Raw genomic sequence first — 17,611 nt, forward strand, 5'->3', positions numbered from 1 at the left:
GGGTTGAGTTGGTGGCTTGTAGTTGGCCTTGTTCTATTGGGTCATGGGCTAGCATTCGGGTTTGATGGGCCCAAGTGATTTAATTTGATGTCCATCTTGTTTACTTTTGCTTCTACCTTCTAGTTTAGATAGATTTTAATTGTTTGAGCGGGAGAGATGTTGGACAAATAGAAGCAGGTCTCCTTTGTGATTAGGGATTAACTTATTTCTGAAAGTAGGTTTCCATACATGATTTGTACGTATTTACATGGCATGTGGCATCTATAAACTCTCACACATGTATTCCATGAATTTACTTGAAACATAGAGGCTACAGACCTAAATGAACCAAACCAGTTACTATTTCCACATCCATGGCCACAAATTTCTCAGACATGACCCAAGTTGAAGATGAAAACCGGGGAAGTTAAGATTAAGATGCTTATTACACAAATCCAAAAAACAAAAGAATAAAGGAAAACAAAAGACCCTCAAGCACATATATAACTGCGCAATTTCCTAACTGTAAGAGCTCGGGCTCAAATCAGGGAAGCAAAAGGATTTAAATAACAGAACTGAAGGGGAAAAATGAAAGAGGCAAGCCTCCACCACAGAGATGCAGACTCCCAGAGTCTCTGCGGTTACTGAACAATACTCTGTCAAACAAGAAGCATTCTGCTTGGCCATGTAAATACTCCTCTAATCGAAGTAGATTGATGTTGACTTGTCTGAGTTGCTGTCATCTTTCCCAATAGCTTTAACGTAATTCCTAATGTCCTCTTGCAACCCAAATTTTTGGCCGATTTGTGGCTGTAGGAGAATTGCAATCTCCGACCCCATTCTGCAGCGTTTCCTCCTACACTGGCTTGGTTTTCGAAGGTTCGTTACTACTGCTGGTAGCTGTTAAACCAGAATCCAGGCGGCTATGCACGAACAGATCGCAAGAAGCTGATTCCTGCAAGTAGTAATGTTACACAATAATGCCAGTCTATGTCACCATTTCTTAAATAGGCAATACTGAAAGCTTTTCTCCAGTTCTTGTTTATGTTTCTCTCTTAACACCTCAAGACAAAAAGGACTAGATGAGGGAAATGGGAGAAAAGGGAAGCATTAGGAATTGGAGGGGAGGAGGAGGGAAGTAGAGTAACCAGAAAGAGCGGGTTACAGAAAAAGAGAAGAAAAAAGACCCAAACTAAAAGAGGCAAAATACTTCAAGTAACCTCCGAATTTAAGTGTTTCCTTGCAGAAATATATATTAGCGGGAAGAAAATAGAATATAGAGAAAATGGCAAGCTAAAAAGCAACAGCAGAGGACAATGCATTTCTAGATCAGATTTGAAAGTAAAGGAATTAACTTGGATTTTGGAGAATCATATAGCAGGGCATGGAAAAAAGGCAAACAAAAGGTTGTCTATCTCAAGAAAGGATATACTAAAAAATAACAAAAGATAGAAGTAATATTTTGTGGCTTATAATGATTGGAACAGCGCTAAGAGCTAATATAACAATTGCTATTAAAACTAGATATTTATTTTGCATCTCCCATCAATTGTCAAATCCAGGTAAAATATAATGCTGCTAGAAAAATATGATTTCAGAAGGGGGAAAAAGATGGCTTGGTCATGTGAAATAGAGACCAATCACTGCAACAACAAATTTTGTTCAAGTTGATGCTGCTAGAATGATGGAAAGATGAACGCCAAAGCTGTGAGAAGTAAAACAATGAATAATTACTGATAAGACATAGAATGGGAAAAAAACAGTTCTCATCCCATATGTTGTGCTGGCTTATTTATAGCAGTAAGAAAGGGGAAAGGTGCAATTATTGCAAGTTTCAAGCCTTTAGTTACACTAGCTGATCAGAATAGTTGAAGTAAATAAATGGAATCAGTACAAGAAGGCAAACCTGCTTATGGTTTGGGTGACTGTTTAGGGAGCAGGAGCTCCAAATACTAGGGCTTCCTTGGGCTAAAGATGCAGCCCCACCCACCCCCACCACTGTTGTAGTTGCTCCAATTAAATTGAGAGGCAGATCTTCAGGTGCTGAGAAATCAGAGCTATCAAATGTTGATATGGACACACACTCGTCAAAATAAGCCATAGCTTCTTCTGTCAGGCGTTTTGACATCTTTTTTCTTTCACTGCTATTCTGTTGTGCAACCATATTTCAATGGAGAAACAACAAAAGAGAAAACATAAATTCCTAAGACGGAATGAAATTTCTTTTGTATGTCAGTCAGCTAAAGATTAAAGACCTTTGAGCATTAGTGCCAGCCTATGTCATATAAAAGCTTAAAGCTCCCTCCTGATGGGAACTGCCACGTCAATAAGTGCATAAAGAACACAGTAGAAAGGTACCAATGATTCAATGAACTGATTATCCAGACACAGAATTTTTTATTAAGTGGACTAATTACCAGGAACCATGAAATTTTAACTTGAAAAAACATAAGTAGAAGAAATAAATGGAGAAAAGAACCTTGTAGCCAAACCAAAAATCAACAGTTGAAGCCTTACCAGGAAAAGTTAAACAACTAAAGCTCAACCTAGTTTCTGATTGCAGGCTAGCTTGGATAGAGAAATAAGTTTAAACATTTTTCCTCCGCTAGCAAGTTGTTTCAATGGGACAATAAAAAGACAGAAGAACACTTTAACTTCTGTTCACATACTCTCAAGTTAAATTTTGAACATGAAAAGTCCAATAATCATTCTAATTATAACATTTTGCTATAAATGAATACTATGTTAACTAGACTGACATAAAGGAAAACAAAAGAAGAAAACATCGAAACAACCAGATTATCACTTCCAGCCAAACAAAGATGAAAAAATATTTTATCCAGGTTTGAAGGAAAAGAAGAAACATATATTTTATCCAGATATCACAGCTCCATGGGTTGTTTTAGTTAACTCATTCCAATTTCCAATAGAAAAATCCAATCCTAAGAAAAGAATTGATAATAATAAGTTATAATTTAATAAGGATAACAACATATTCATTTGGCAAAAGAATAGAGATCTGTTAATACCAAAAATCTCTGATCTTCCAAAATGTATGGAAAATTTAAAGCAGAAGCATATTCTTTGATTATTAGTGTTATTATTTTCTTATTCTTTAGCTTTAGTTAGTATTTATATTATTAGGCTTTAATAAGTTGTCATACGACTAACATGTGACTTTTTAATATAGATGGATGGATAAAATTAGAAGGATTCCTTTGTGATCCATGGTTGGGACTTATTACTGCCACAACCCTAATGTAAATAGTCATTAAGACACTTTGTAGGCAACCTTGTTATTCTAATTCAATTTTTGAGGTTTTCATAAACCTTAGTTTGCATATTATCATTCCAGTTTTGATCCGGCACTATTTTTAGCCCATTTCTGCACTTGTTTTGCAGTTTCTTCATCTCGCCATTTGGATGTAATTCCTTCCAGATCCAAGCAATGTTCAATGGGCGATCTAGAAAAGATGAAACATAAATCAGACTTCACTTACTTTTCTTCCAACACGAGATTTCTGCCGATTACTTATCTTCGGATCTGGAAGTAACTCCTTAAGTATCCTATTCAATTCTTGGCCACGGTGTTCCTCAACAGCCAAGTCTGCTCGAAGTTTTGTAGCCCGTTCCTGGGACTGCATATTATTCAACAGAAACTGAATTACATCCAAAGGGCTATGCAACTAAAAAATCAACGAATATGAGAGAGAGAAGGAGAGAGAGAGAGACAGAGAGGAAGAGAGTTGAGCAAAAACCTCATAAATTTTGGAAATGCAAACACATGGATAAAAAGTATTTAATGGCCTACAAATGGACAGATCAGATGAAAAAATCTATTATGCTTGCGACGCCAGCTAGCCTTGGCAAGGATTGGATATCTACTCTATTACATTCCAATGAGAAAATTTATTTCTTGCATATATCTTGAAGCACCAAATGTCATATGGAATTGAGTGATGGTCATTGCCGCTATGAAAACTTTGGCACTTAGGAACTTGCATTTAAGTGTTCAAATAAATAGAATCAACAAATAATGCCCATCCAAGCCATTTACCAACAAGTAAGCATGGCAAAGAAACTCCTTTGACCATTATAATAGAGATTAAAGAGAGAGGAATAAAACCTCCTCAAGCTTTCTGGCATATTCCCTTCTGATGTCCAATAATAGTTCAACAGCCCCAGGATTTACCAAATCTGGAGGAACATCAGCAACACTTGAAGATAAATTAGCAGTAGCATTGTTTCTTCGCATAGCCTGAAGTTCCAAGGTGGAGAAACAAAAAGTTACTAATTAACAGAAGAAAAGACTCCAAAACTAATGAATAAGTATGTAGCAAAAACAAATGTCGAGAATTTCACAGCATGACATGGTGACACCTGAAATTAAATCCATATCTTACTTAATACCCCTCACAACACCAAAGCATGGCCAAGATTGAAAGTGCAATTACTTTGCAACCATAATGTCTGACAGCTTCTAGAGAATTTTTGGACATGACATGAAAGTGATGAAATGCAAATCATGTCATAACATGCATCAGTGTGTCAGCATTGATTTTAAACAAACAGTAGGGCCATTGAGACTAGCACTGAAAATGACCATTAGCGCTAGTACAGGTAATTGGCAGCTTAGAAGCTAAATGAATCTCCACTGATTTGAATTGTTAAGAGTCAAAACATTGAGCAACACAAGTAAATCAGATAGGAACCCCAGATTCTGTGAGCTGATGTTGCTCTCATTTCTACTTGGTGCTTTTCCAGACATTTCATGGTAATCTTAAACAAGCACTATGAATATTTCATATATTAAACAATGAGAAAATATCAGCAGCTGAATTTTCACCCTGATAGCCATACATTTGCACAATTATGCATTCAAATCCGGGATTTATACCAAGTATCAATGCATACTGATTGAAAGCATGAAATCTCTATAAGATACACATATATATGATGCTGTTGGTGGCAGTGTCATACACATATATATGTATATGTAGAAATGCATCATAAGCAATATATTATGTCAAAGTCTAGTAAGGTGCTAACTAGATATAGTTAAAATCTATAAGAAGATTTCAGAAACACATCCAAGATTAACATGTTATACCAGAGAAACTAAGACAGAACGTCCTGAGCTTTACATTCAATATGTCTTACCAGTATTACCCCCATTCAAAAAAACATTAGAATGCTGAAATTTTGGGAGATTCCATGACATTTTAATGGATCAGATCACTCAATTTATTGCCCTGACTAATGAATGTCAGATAAAAGAGAAAACAATTCAACTATGCCCCTAGCTGTGAAAATGAGATCTTACATTTTCAATGTCATTTTGCATATCTGAGATGGCACGTCTTACTTCAGATCGAACTGTTTCATATATTCCACTTGCAGCAGCATCAGCTCCACCCTGAACATCTCCCTGGAATGACTGCAAAACAAAGTAAAACCGGTGTTATATTATGTGGGCCACTAGGCATTCTGAAGACATGACAAACATTTCGATCATCGTTTACAGGCAACTTTCCTTCCCAACATTGTATTAAGCCTAGAGTTTGATGTTGTCACGAACAAATCATGGAGTCTGTGGAGGACGTTGTGGATATTAGTTAGTTAAGTTATTCAAGCAAGTTGTAGGTAGCTAGTTGGTCCAAGCTGTACAGTCTGTTAAGAGTAGTTTCTTTGTTTGAGTAATGTCCACATGTCATGCTGATTAGTTGTAGTAGTTGTATATAAATAGAAGGTTAGGGTTCCTTTGTAAGGTGGTTAACATTAATAATAACTTTCTTCTACCTGTCTTTTGTCTCTCTCTCTGATGTTTGATAACTGATCAACAGACATGAAGCTAACCTTCATCTGTTCACAGACTGCGTTTATGGTTCTCTCTTCAGCTCCCGACAAAGAAGCCATAGAGATTCCATCTTCCAAATACGGTATTTGCGAGCAAGACTGATAGTTATACATAACAAGAAAAGAGGTTAACTGATTCAACATAAATCATAGATCTAACTTCCATATTGCCACTGAACTCACAGAAGAATTATCTGAAGGCTCAGAAAGCTCGACTCTCCGGCGGACTTCCTCGACACATCAGTTGCATTTCTGTGTAAATTAGCCTTGTCTAAAGTCTTCCCAGCTACAGTTGAACTACTTTTGTTTCGGTAATTGGATGAGATGGCAGAGTCTCGTTCCACTTCACTCTGTATAATTGCAGTCAAGTGAGCCATAAATCTCCTCACCAACATTCGAATGAAAAAGAGAGAAGGGAAAGAAATAAACAGACTTCAGAAGCGGCATAATGACCCCTGGAGACGGAGCGGTGGCGGCGGGAGATGGCGGCGGAGGCGGCGGGAACATTTTGATTGACGGTAGGATGAGTAGTCCTCCTCGTGACGGAACGGCCCCTCGGCCTCTGAGTCTTGTCGTCGATTTGCTTGTCGGTGGCGGCTTCGACTTCCGTTTCGATTGGCTTGTCCTCAGCGGTGGTGCTCCAGAAGAGAGGGTTGTCTCTCTTGTTCAAGTACTCGGAAGCGATGTCCAAGTGATGAGAGTGAGCTCTGGGCACAGCGCTGACGCTGTGAGATCTTCGGATCGGAACTTTCTTGGGCGACGATTTCTCGGAACTACTCGCGTTTCCTCTCCTGGAAGTCGACCTGAACGCCGAGGACGCCATCATTCCCCCTTCAATTCTCTATTTCTGACCAAAATTCTCAAGATCGCAGTCTACAATCATCCGGTTTGCTCCATTGGGATAGCTTCGGTGAACAAGTTCAATTCATCATTGTCATCAATCGACGTATCGATCCGAGGCACTTGTCCCGCTGAACTGTGACTGATAAGAAATAAGAATGACAGTATGGTGAACTGGAAGCTACCGGTTGGCTCTCTCTTGCAGGATAGCTTTGGTATCTTCACACGCTTCTCTCTTCCGTATGTAGTATTTTTGTATTTATCTAATAAATAGTAATTAAAAAATTAATCGTATTTATCAAATTTTAATTATAATATTTCTCTCTATTTATTTGTAAAATATATATTTTTTGTAGTTATATGTTATGGGTAAGGGTAACTAAGCGGGTTAGTCTCGACCTAACATGTTAGGCCAATTTCTGGAGACTCAGTAGACCCAAGTCAAGCTTATCAGAATAAGTTTACGCATCACTAAAACTTGAGCTTAGGTCACAGATCTTAGCGAGTTTCAAGTAATACTTCCAATGAGTTCTTAGCAATATACCCAACGAGCTCTTAGTGATCCCTTTAGCTCGTTGACAAATAATTCAGCTTGCTAATCAAATTATTCAACTCGCAAAATAATATTGTTGCTGAATAACCGCAGACCCCTACCTACTTCATCTGATGTAAATCAGATCCCTGATAATACGGTGTCCACTCTCAATTTCATGAAATTTGTAATTACATTTTGTTCCTGTAATGTCATTTTATTATTTTTTGATTTTATGTAATTGTAAGTACCTCTCACTATAAATATGGATAAAAAATACTATTATAAATAGATGTAACCACAATAATATATTGTTACTCTGTCCTAAATAATCAGAGAATAGTCGTTAAGTAAGTATTATTCTGGCCAAATCACGTAAAAATCTCCCTATCTTTGCTTCTACTTGATTCCTCATTTTTGTGTTTGAGTTTAATTATTTACTGTAATCTTATGAATCACGATTGACTAAATCTGAACATTGACATTATATTATATAAAAGACGTTTGATGTTAAAGTGCAATAAAAATACTTATTTTAGACGATATGTATTGATTTATATTATTTTTAATCTAAAAATAAGATTATTAGTTAATAAAAATAATGTTTTGAATTTAAGATAAATTGGTCATTTACTATTTTATAAGGCAAGAGAAAGTTATTTATCTCCATAATTAAGAGAATTCCAGGGGTTCTTATCGTAATTTAGAAGAAACAAAACGGGGGACTAGAAAACGGGAAGGAATGCCACGTGCCTTCCGCGTGCAGGAGTAAGGAAGAGAACTAGGATACTTGGCGCGCGGGAACTAATGAAAAAATTTCATTAGGGTTTTAGTTGGAAGCTAAGTTCCCCATTTCTGGCTCGTCCTGGTTCAGGAGACAGCGTTCCCATCCCAGACAGAGAGAGAGAGAGAGTAGTTCAATGGCATGAACTCTCGCTGCAGTACTGGCGCGAGAGCGAAGCCCGAACTCGGTGCACCCATGGCGTTCTCTACCGGATTCCGCGTACTGCGCTACCAGCTCTCCCTCCCTCGAGTCTCGCCCGTCCGTTTTCGCCGGCTCCGGCAGGGTATATCCGAGCTCCGATTCCTGTCGGTGAGTAAATCGTCGAGGCATGTTGTTCGGCCGGTGGCAGCCAGGCACAGAGAGGAAGAGAGTTCGGTAGAGGAGGAGGAAGAGGGGAATGGGAGTGTGAGAGTGAAGGACAGGAACAGCGATGGGAAAGGCGGAGACGGGAGGGGTATTGTTCCCACGGTGCTTCACAAAGAGGCGACCGAGGCCTACATGGCTTACGCAATGTCGGTGTTGCTCGGCCGTGCGTTGCCTGATATTCGCGACGGCTTGAAACCGGTCCACAGGCGAATACTGTGAGTCCTCCTCCTCTGTTCGTCAGTGATAACTTGTCTACCTCTTGTTTACCGCGAACATGTTGGGAAAACGTAAATGCAAATTTGATCTAAATAAACAAACTAGCTCCGCTGATTTCCCCCCTTTTTCGGGAAAAAAAAGATTCTTTCAGCGCCTATGTCCTGACAATCCAGGATACTATTAACGTTTGCTAAATGTCACCGGGCAATAGAATGTTTCATTGCAGAAGCAAAACTTTTTGTTTCTTCCCACACGTGAATGATAAAACACGATGATTCTGCCTGCTATAAAAACCATTGCCAGCGACCAAGTTCAGCTGTGTCAGCAGATCTAATCAATCGACGCGTAACCCTGTTACTTACTTGATGTATTGTGAACTTGGTTGTTCCATGCGATTAACCATTGTTTAGGGAGCTTCTATCACTGAGTTCTGCTTCAAGATTTTTCTTGGTGGAAGAAAACATGTGATTTGATCATTGTATGGAATGGGTATGCCTTATTACATAAAGAAGAAAACACGTGATTACCACTCAGTTATGCTTTGTGATTTTTCTTGGTAGAAGAAAACATGTGATTTGATCATGGTATTGCATCACATAACGCACATCCAAAACATCGAATTACAATTGGACTTGTGCCCGCCCTTATTGGCTCTTGTGATTTGTGTGGTAAGTTGAATCCATGTTAAAAGCCAAAATATATGATACTATTTTTCTTGTTTGAATTAATTGACTGCAGATTTGCAATGCATGAATTGGGACTTTCATCACGGAAACCCCACAAGAAGTGTGCTAGAGTTGTTGGGGAGGTTATAATCTGATATAAAACCCTTTGCTTATTCGAATTATATTGATGACTTCTAGGCTATTTGCACCATGCTTGATTACTTAACCTTTTAATTCTATTGCCTTGTTGCAGGTTCTCGGTAAGTTTCATCCTCACGGGGACACTGCTGTATATGATTCACTGGTCCGAATGGCACAGGTAATGTTAGCGTTGGTTAGTTCTTATTAGAAGAGCATGAATGGAGTTAACTAATGCTTTGATTGTCTCTAATATTATACAGGAAGCAATTTTAACTTTTTGCTGGTCTTTAATAGTTTAAAATCATACATTTGAAGTACTCTCACATGCAAGTTAATGGAAGGCCTGGTTTGGACAATTTCACCAAGTTCACTGCCCTCCCTTGCTAATGATATAGTTACAGATTTAAAAAATGACAATGAGCATTTCACATGTGAATGCTCTAAGTGAAGTTCCATTGCGATGTGCTCCTGGTAATAGTTCTTGTTATGGGCATAATCTTGAGAGCATAATTCATATTTCAAACTGATTCATCTATTGCCATTTGTTCTTAGAGGAGTGGCATGCAGGAAATGTTAAACTGTTAGGCTGCCTCTGCTTTATTCATGCCTTTTCATGCAAGGCTGATGTACATCAACACATTGGATGAAACCTTTTCTTCCTCTATTTTAGATGGAAAAGTAGAAGAATGCTTAGAGTCTAAAACTTTTGTAGAGGCGCAAATAATTAGTACTTTTCTTTCAAAGTGAAAGTTGGTGGTATTTTAGATAATAGTTGGTTCTGAAGATTGAGTCATATAGGAGTTTGAGTGAGAAGTAGAAGGCTGAAAAGATAAGGGAGGGCAAGGATTATGAAATTGTATTTGGAAACACAGGGCTAATGACATTGAAGGGCTAGCTTACCTGTTGTAGAAAAATCTAATAGTAGATTTCTAAAGTAGGGCAAGAATCTGTAAATTATTACCTCGATTCCCGTTCTCGCTATCAGGTTAGAAATGCATTGCATATTTCACAATCTCAATTTTGATTCTTTTTTAGGGTGTGTTTGTTTTCACTCAAAGTAGTTTACATTGGAAAATATTTTTCAATGCAAAATGTTTACACACACACGTGCGCATATTTTTATCTTGAGCTGTAAGGAAATGATACTTAGTTTTGCCCAAGATGCACAAGGTAAAACGACGAGGTAGGTGAACAGAAGAGTATCCTCAAGAAAAGAGAGGTGCCATCTGAGGTGAACTTTTTGGGAGATCTGTGTTGTGGAGAGTCATCACAGAGATGACAACAGTAATTATACTGAGGAGATTTCCTGGAGCAGTATGTCATAGAAATTGGTTTCGGAGAGCTTAACAAGCTCTAGCGCTCGGTAGTGCACACAGAGGACTGCATGTGTTCTCCTTTGGTGGGGCTGTCCTTCTCAAGAATGTGCTGTAGTAAAGGACCTTGACTATCTCATGAATCACTTTATGAGGCTGACTGCTGACTCAAAATATTTCAGTAAACATGTTGGGAGTTCAAATCATTCTGCTATTTGGAGCTTCTTGAGTGTGCGAGGTTCAGGTTGTGATCTATGCACCACACACTAACTAAATTACTTTTTTTTTCCTTTCTTTTCTTTCTCTCTTTATCTTCTTCATACTCTCTCTGTCTGTGCATTTAGTTCAACAGAGGAGAAAGGAACAGAAAAAGAATCCAATCCCTCTAAAGTAGGTGAGTACTATATCAGACACTGCTGCCTCCCCATTTCCTGGGGTCCTTTATTGTCCCATTTGATCAGCTCTGGAATTGCTCTTCATGTCTATTTGCTGGTTTCCTTCTTTTAAGGGATGCTTGTCCATGCAAGAACATTTTGGATGAAGAAATGCCAAGTCTTGTAATCAAAGCCCTTTTAGAAAAGCTTCAGGCAGCTTTCCTAATTTATCTAACAGCAACTGGAGAATATGGCTCAACATCAGTGTTGGTGTAGCTGTTTTCCACGAGTATGATTAGGATGCTGATTGTAGGACAAAGTTATATGTCCAGGCTGGCGTTGATTTTCCTGAATTTCTTAGAGCTTCCATCTGTATTTAGCTTGATAGTTTCTGTAGTTTGGATATTCCATTTAATTAGCCCAATGGAGATTTTACCTGTGGATTCCTGGGGTTGGAAAGCTTTCCATCTCTATGAAGAACAATACAAAATTTTCTTGATACTTAATGTTGTGGTCCATATTTTGTTTAATCAAGTTTATTTCTTCCTTTCTAAATTTTCCATATTGCAGTGTCATATATGTGCTTCAGGAGATTGCCTATAATGCATATGACATGATTTTCTTTGAAATTATTGGCACTCTGGTCTGTTGTAGGTCTTCCAAGGAGCCAAATTAGGAAACACTGGGGCCTAGGCAATGCCCCAGCTTAGGAACCACTTGGTATGATGACTGATAAAGATATTCCCTTGGTTTGTGCAGAGTTTTAACTTGGGTAGCCTGCTGGGGAAATGAGAAACAAGATAATAAAAATAATTTGCTGAACTTCATTTAATTACCTAATTCTATCACTCGACCCCAATAGTTGCAGTGTGACACTGCCGCAGACTCGTTCATTTTGCAATACCATTGACTGGGATATCTGGCTTAGGAGCATCAAGTTGAATGAAATCATATTGTACTTTCATAAATTGCTGTTAAAGTTGTTTGGCTTAACCAAAAACTTGTGCAGAAAAAAAATGTTTCTGGCAATTCCAGTGAATTACTTTACTATTCTTTTCTGCATTGAGTGTAGCTAGCAGACAACATGCACTATAAAGCATGTTGAGAACTAGGGTGTAAGAGTTGTGCTTTGACTTTCAATATACTTAGCACTCCCCCATCTCCTTCATGTGCTCATACACAGGCACACAGAATTAAATGCTCCTACTTGTGACATGGGATGTTGATCAAAAGATGTGGGATTTCTATCATAAGTTTGATGGCTTAATTAGTTCTCTTGTTCTAGTTATATTTAGTTGTTTGAAATCTCATGAGGTTTACTTTGTTCCAGGATTTCTCTTTACGCTTCCCACTGATTCGTGGGCATGGGAATTTTGGATCGATTGATGCTGATCCTCCTGCTGCTATGCGTTACACTGAGTGCAGGCTGGAAGTAGGTTTAAGTTTTTGTGAATTTTATAGTTGGCTATTTGCGATAGCAGGACTACGTATTAGCTTGAATATGGACAAACATTAAAACTTCAGTACCTTGTTGTGATATAGTTGTTTAAAAATTTTCTAAATTTTGTGGGTGCTTATACAAACAGTGCAATTTCTGTTGGACACACAAAAAATATTTATTCTGCTTTCTGATGTGCACTGTCGTTTTATATTTTTTTGCTTGGGCAATGTGTATTATGTTGCATTCTGATGTGCACAGGCTTATTTTTCAGGCTCTTAGTGAAGCAATGCTGTTGGCTGATTTGGAACAAGATACAGTCAGTTCTACTCCTTAGAACAGCTTGCCATTTACAATTGCATGGTTCCGTGCATCGCGTACATTATCTGGTATCAAATGTTTCAATCTACTGCAGGTTGATTTTGTTCCAAACTTCGACAATTCTCAAAAGGAGCCGTCACTTCTGCCTGCTCGGATTCCAAATTTATTGTTGAATGGTTCTTCTGGAATTGCGGTAATCAGACCTATTGTTTTTTATGAAATTTCTAGTTTGATATGTTCTAAATTTGGTTTATTTTCTCCCCCGTTCTTTTTATGCTATTTGTAAAACTCAAACCTGTGTTCATCTTCTTCTTAATGGTTTTCAATAGACCTTCAGATTCTTCAGTGAAGTAATGGTTCAACATTTCAGGTTGGAATGGCAACCAACATTCCTCCTCACAATCTTGGTGAATTGGTGGATGCATTATCTGTTCTTATTCATAACCCAGAAGCCACGGTAGTATTCGTATCTTTCATTAATGATTATCTTATGAATCTCAAAACTCTTTTTTTAATTATTATTATTTTTTTAAAAAAATGTTAAATCTTCTAGTATTGGATTTGTTTTAAACCTTAACTGTTTGAAAAGTGTGTTTTATTTCTGAAAACAATATGTATAATTTAGATATATGTTATCGTCTTCCCATTTTTAAACTGTAGCCGATGCAAGATTTTCAATAATTTAGTGCCACCAAAAACTCAAGCAATCAAATGAATAACCGTTCCACATTTTTTTTTATTTGTGTTATAAGAAATACTCTGGAGCTAAGAGGGAAAGAGATATGCTTCATAAATGGTATTTAAGAGTTCTGTGAATTTATTTTATTTTTCATTATTTTTCCTTCTCTTTGATCATCATTTTAAGTCTAAGAGTAAAAGAGTGATTGCTACATTTGGCAGTTTGGATTTAGGACTATTTAACCTGTATGCTGTTTATCAACTATTGTTTTTAATGTTTCAAGACTAGGCTGCTTCTATATCATGTATTAGGTGCATTTTCTCCTGCAATTGCTTTGAAAATAAAAACTTAATAGTTGCATGCATTTTATTTTTTATTGGCTGTAGTTCTATATCTTAAACTCCTTTCTGCAGACAAAAAATTCTTACATTTGTTTACAGTTACAGGCATAATTTTCTTTGAAAGAAAATCTCCAACTTTGCAGCAAGAGAAGATGATACTCTAAACCTCTAGTTCTCAGATCAGTTTGGTAGTTTGGTTGTCATGTTTGGGAACATTCTTGGTAATAAGTGACCAGTTAATATTCAATAATATCTCTTATGGCTGTCAATTAGTACAGTTAATGTTGAGGCCTCGAGAATATTATTGGCATTTATATAACAATTCTGTGTTGTGAATACTTCACCATCTTTTTGTGTTTTGTCAGCATTTGTTTGTTATTACTTCTGGGCCAGGGTTTATCATCATTGTTTTAGGTATGTCTAGAGAGAACTTATGGTTTCCTTGTGGGGGTAGATAAGTTGTTAAGTAATGTTCTTTGCCTAATGTCCATCTCTGATTATGTATACAATTGAATGTATTTTCCCCTAACAATTGTGTTTATGAAATAGCTGCAAGAGCTACTGGAATACATGCCAGGACCTGATTTCCCAACTGGTGGCCTAATTATGGGTAATACTGGGTGGGTTCACTTGACACCTTCTCTTGTCTCAAATCTCTTCTATGTACTTGTATGCTAAAGGAGGCCATTATTACTATCGTTGCACTGTGTTCTTTGCTTTTTATTAAGCAATGGAGAATTTCTATCAATTTAACTTTTTATTGTGGCTTGATTTCTTTCAACACTTTTGTATTTGAATTCTCTTTTACAGGCCCTTTCATATTCATTTATTCATTTAGTTGGGAGTATGATTTTATTGTCTTAATTATACATAGGTGCCATTAAATACACTCATGCACCTTTATTGTATTAATTTATTATTTTTGTTCTTTGCAACTTGATTTTTCTCTTTTCTTGGTTATATTTGTCATTGAGGGATTTTATCATTTCATTGCCTTCATTATTTGTAAAATTGTGTATATCACAGAAACATGCTATCTATGATTATTTGACATGATCTGTCTGTTTATTCACCGTACTTAATTGGTTCATGATATTTCAGAGATTGTTGTGATGAAAAATGGGATCTTCAATCTATTGAGGTGGAAATTATTATGGTGTAATTGTCTTGCTTGGATTAATAATAAATGTACAAAGTGCACACAACATTATCACAGTTTTAATTGTTTGGTCAAAGCTATCTTTTTAAGTTGTTGGATTTAATTAGTTCATGTATAGTATAAAGTCTGTTTGGTGCAGCATATGGATATTTTGATAGTTTTTGTTTTCATTATAAAAGTCAAAGAAAATGATTACTTTTATTTGGTATTCTTTGTTTTTTCTATCTGTTTGTAATCTATTCAGGTTCTTCCATTTATGCAAGTTGTAAGTTAGTAACAAAAAGAATTAAACTTTGATGTCACTTATTAATTGAAATGAATTGGTGATTGGTGCTTATTCTCGGAATCAACTACCAGAACCAGTTTATGCAAACTAATTCCTGTTGAATTGAGTGGTTTGGGAAGAATATTCCCAATCACAAAATATCTGCTGAATGAGTTTTTTGGTCTTCTATCATTGGAGAATTACACGCTTCCAATCTGAGAATTGCACTCTTCTAAGTAAGATTGGTAGAATAAATTTGCTATTATGTGTATTGACTTCATTGAGGTTGTTACTCAAACTCCCATCCTATAATCCTAGTAACCCCAAAAATGATCCTAGGCATTTTGTATCCCAAAAATTGAGAAGTTCATATGGGCATGTGGTTGAGAAATGCCTTCATCCTTGTCTTAGTCTTCGTCCTTCACTTCTTCCCAGCCATCATCATCTTCTTCCTCTGCATCCTCTAGTTTAACATCTAATCTTCTGGTTTGCTTCCATATTCATTTCTGCCCCAGGTTGTTACACTATCTTAACTTAATTTAAAGAAATTATAAATTGGCACTAGATGCAGTGTTGGGGCCTTTTGATATGAAATGATATGCAAAGCAATCAATCACAAATTAAATAAGGAATGAGTGAAACATAAGAAAACATGTAGCGATGTATGAGGAATTCATGCCTGGGAAGAAAAACCATGGACAATTTGGGCCCTGGATCAACTAAACACTGACAAAACCAGTTATTAGATCTACCCCCCTTTCCAAGTTGTTGGACCACATAACTCTCCATGCTTGCTTAAATTTGCAATTGATTGAATGCCTGGGCTTGTTCTTGACTTAATTAACCTGCTGAAACCCACAGGCTATACTTATAGAGTCTCCTTCTGATTCTTGATATCCTTGTCTTCCTTGAACTTTCGAACTTTTGTGTTTATAGAATTTTGGCTTCCTAAAATGCTCAGGGTCTTTACAGTTGAAAGAAAGTATAAAAGTGTTGATTTGCAATTGCTTGATTCTTCTTTACCACAAAAACCAAAAAAAAAAAAAAAAAAAAGAAGTATAAAAGCACTGGACTTCAGACAATCCTTTCCTAAGATTTATTTGATTTTAGCATCAATTATGCATTTGTTTTTATTTGGGTATTCATTTTCATTTTTTATAGATGTTGAGAGTAAAAATAATAATATAAAAGATAAGGTTAACTCTTTATCTAACCACTTAAGATTTTAGATCAGATGGTGGTTAACAATTCAACAATAGAAATACAAAAACTAAATATTGTGTTCAATTACATCCTTGTTCTTTGAAACCAAAAATTAATAATGATGTTTGACAAAAAAGTAGTGTATTTTATTAGATAATTAAATATATGTAAAAATTAGTTTATATTGACAAAAATGCCCATCTCCTAGAGAAATTCCTGGTTGGTTGTAGGAGGTTGGGTTGATGAATGGGTGTGATTTTGTGATAATTGGAAGTTGGGTTCAGTGTTTGAAAAAGCACAAGTGCAAAGTGCAGCATGTTTAGGGCTTTTTGTGTGAACCTCGGTCACTTTAGCTGAAAGTGATTAGAGTGCGCTGCACTTGCGCTTTTACCTAAGCTCCGAAGCGCAAAAAAGCAAGCTTCAAAAATATGCTTGTTTTTTTTTATCAGACCATGAATTGTTGGATTTGTTTAAATTTCTGTAGTGATGTGGCTGCTTGAATGGAAACCTTACCCAAAAAAAGCTATTTAAGGTATGATAAAATGATATATACTTTGAAAAACAGAAAACAAAAAGCTCGACTGTATTTACCGAGCAAAAAATATTGATTTAAACATATAATTAGGTGTAAATTAGGGATTGCTAATATATTCTTGATTGTTGTAAAATATTATTGATTATTGATTGTTGTAAATTACAGATTTTTGATTGATTGTAAATTAAGGATTAACTGTCTGGAGATTGCTTTAAATTAGAAGTTGATTGATTGTGGATATGTGTAAATTAAGGTTTTTTGTTCTTTTGCTTTTTTTTTTTTTTATGATTTTATGAACTTGTAGATGGGTATAAAATTTAAATGAAAAATGATATCTCATAATTTGTTAAATTTTCAGCCCTCATTCTTACTTAGTTTTTTTTTAAAGATTGCATTTTTAATAGTTTATATTTTTCTATGCTTATAAAAGCTTATACTCTTTGTTTCATTTATGTGGGCTTCACTGTGCACTTAAGCTCCATAGCCCTTTTGCACTTAAGCACGCCTAGTGCTTTCGAAAACAATGGTTGGTTGATGAAGTGTACTGGGCTAGTTTTGTTGCATGGGAACAAAAATATAAAGATTAAAAAAAAAACTATTTTGG

General features: G+C 36.4%; 2 protein-coding genes across 19 annotated transcripts in view; one reads left to right on the forward strand and one right to left on the reverse strand.

Moving 5' to 3' along the window:
- The window catches only part of LOC127801278 (DNA gyrase subunit A, chloroplastic/mitochondrial), a 63,748-nt gene that overhangs the window by 19,894 nt on the left and 26,243 nt on the right, over positions 1-17,611 (forward strand). The window contains exons 1-8 of one of the 18 annotated variants that reach the window (XM_052336223.1): positions 8,060-8,572; positions 9,312-9,381; positions 9,492-9,557; positions 12,397-12,498; positions 12,779-12,823; positions 12,920-13,018; positions 13,196-13,282; positions 14,395-14,465. The exons of 10 other annotated variants lie outside the window; for them this stretch is intronic. In XM_052336223.1, the coding sequence (XP_052192183.1) occupies positions 8,133-8,572; positions 9,312-9,381; positions 9,492-9,557; positions 12,397-12,498; positions 12,779-12,823; positions 12,920-13,018; positions 13,196-13,282; positions 14,395-14,465 (980 nt within the window). In that variant the 5' untranslated portion in view covers positions 8,060-8,132. Of the gene's footprint in view, positions 1-8,059; positions 8,573-9,311; positions 9,382-9,491; positions 9,558-12,396; positions 12,499-12,778; positions 12,824-12,919; positions 13,019-13,195; positions 13,283-14,394; positions 14,466-17,611 lie in introns of those variants that run through there. 7 more of the 18 variants (XM_052336235.1, XM_052336227.1, XM_052336230.1 and 4 more) reach the window with 7 other exon arrangements.
- LOC127801282 (uncharacterized) lies at positions 320-5,934 on the reverse strand. The gene is made up of 6 exons (XM_052336247.1): positions 5,779-5,934; positions 5,303-5,416; positions 4,106-4,237; positions 3,480-3,617; positions 1,886-2,128; positions 320-934 (listed from the first exon to the last, which is right to left on the reverse strand). Exons 1-6 carry the CDS (start codon positions 5,893-5,895, stop codon positions 836-838), a joined length of 843 nt encoding a protein of 280 aa, XP_052192207.1. The 5' UTR covers positions 5,896-5,934; the 3' UTR covers positions 320-835.

Source organism: Diospyros lotus, chromosome 5 (genome assembly GCF_014633365.1).
Source record: "Diospyros lotus cultivar Yz01 chromosome 5, ASM1463336v1, whole genome shotgun sequence".
Classification (NCBI taxonomy): Eukaryota; Viridiplantae; Streptophyta; class Magnoliopsida; order Ericales; family Ebenaceae; genus Diospyros; species Diospyros lotus.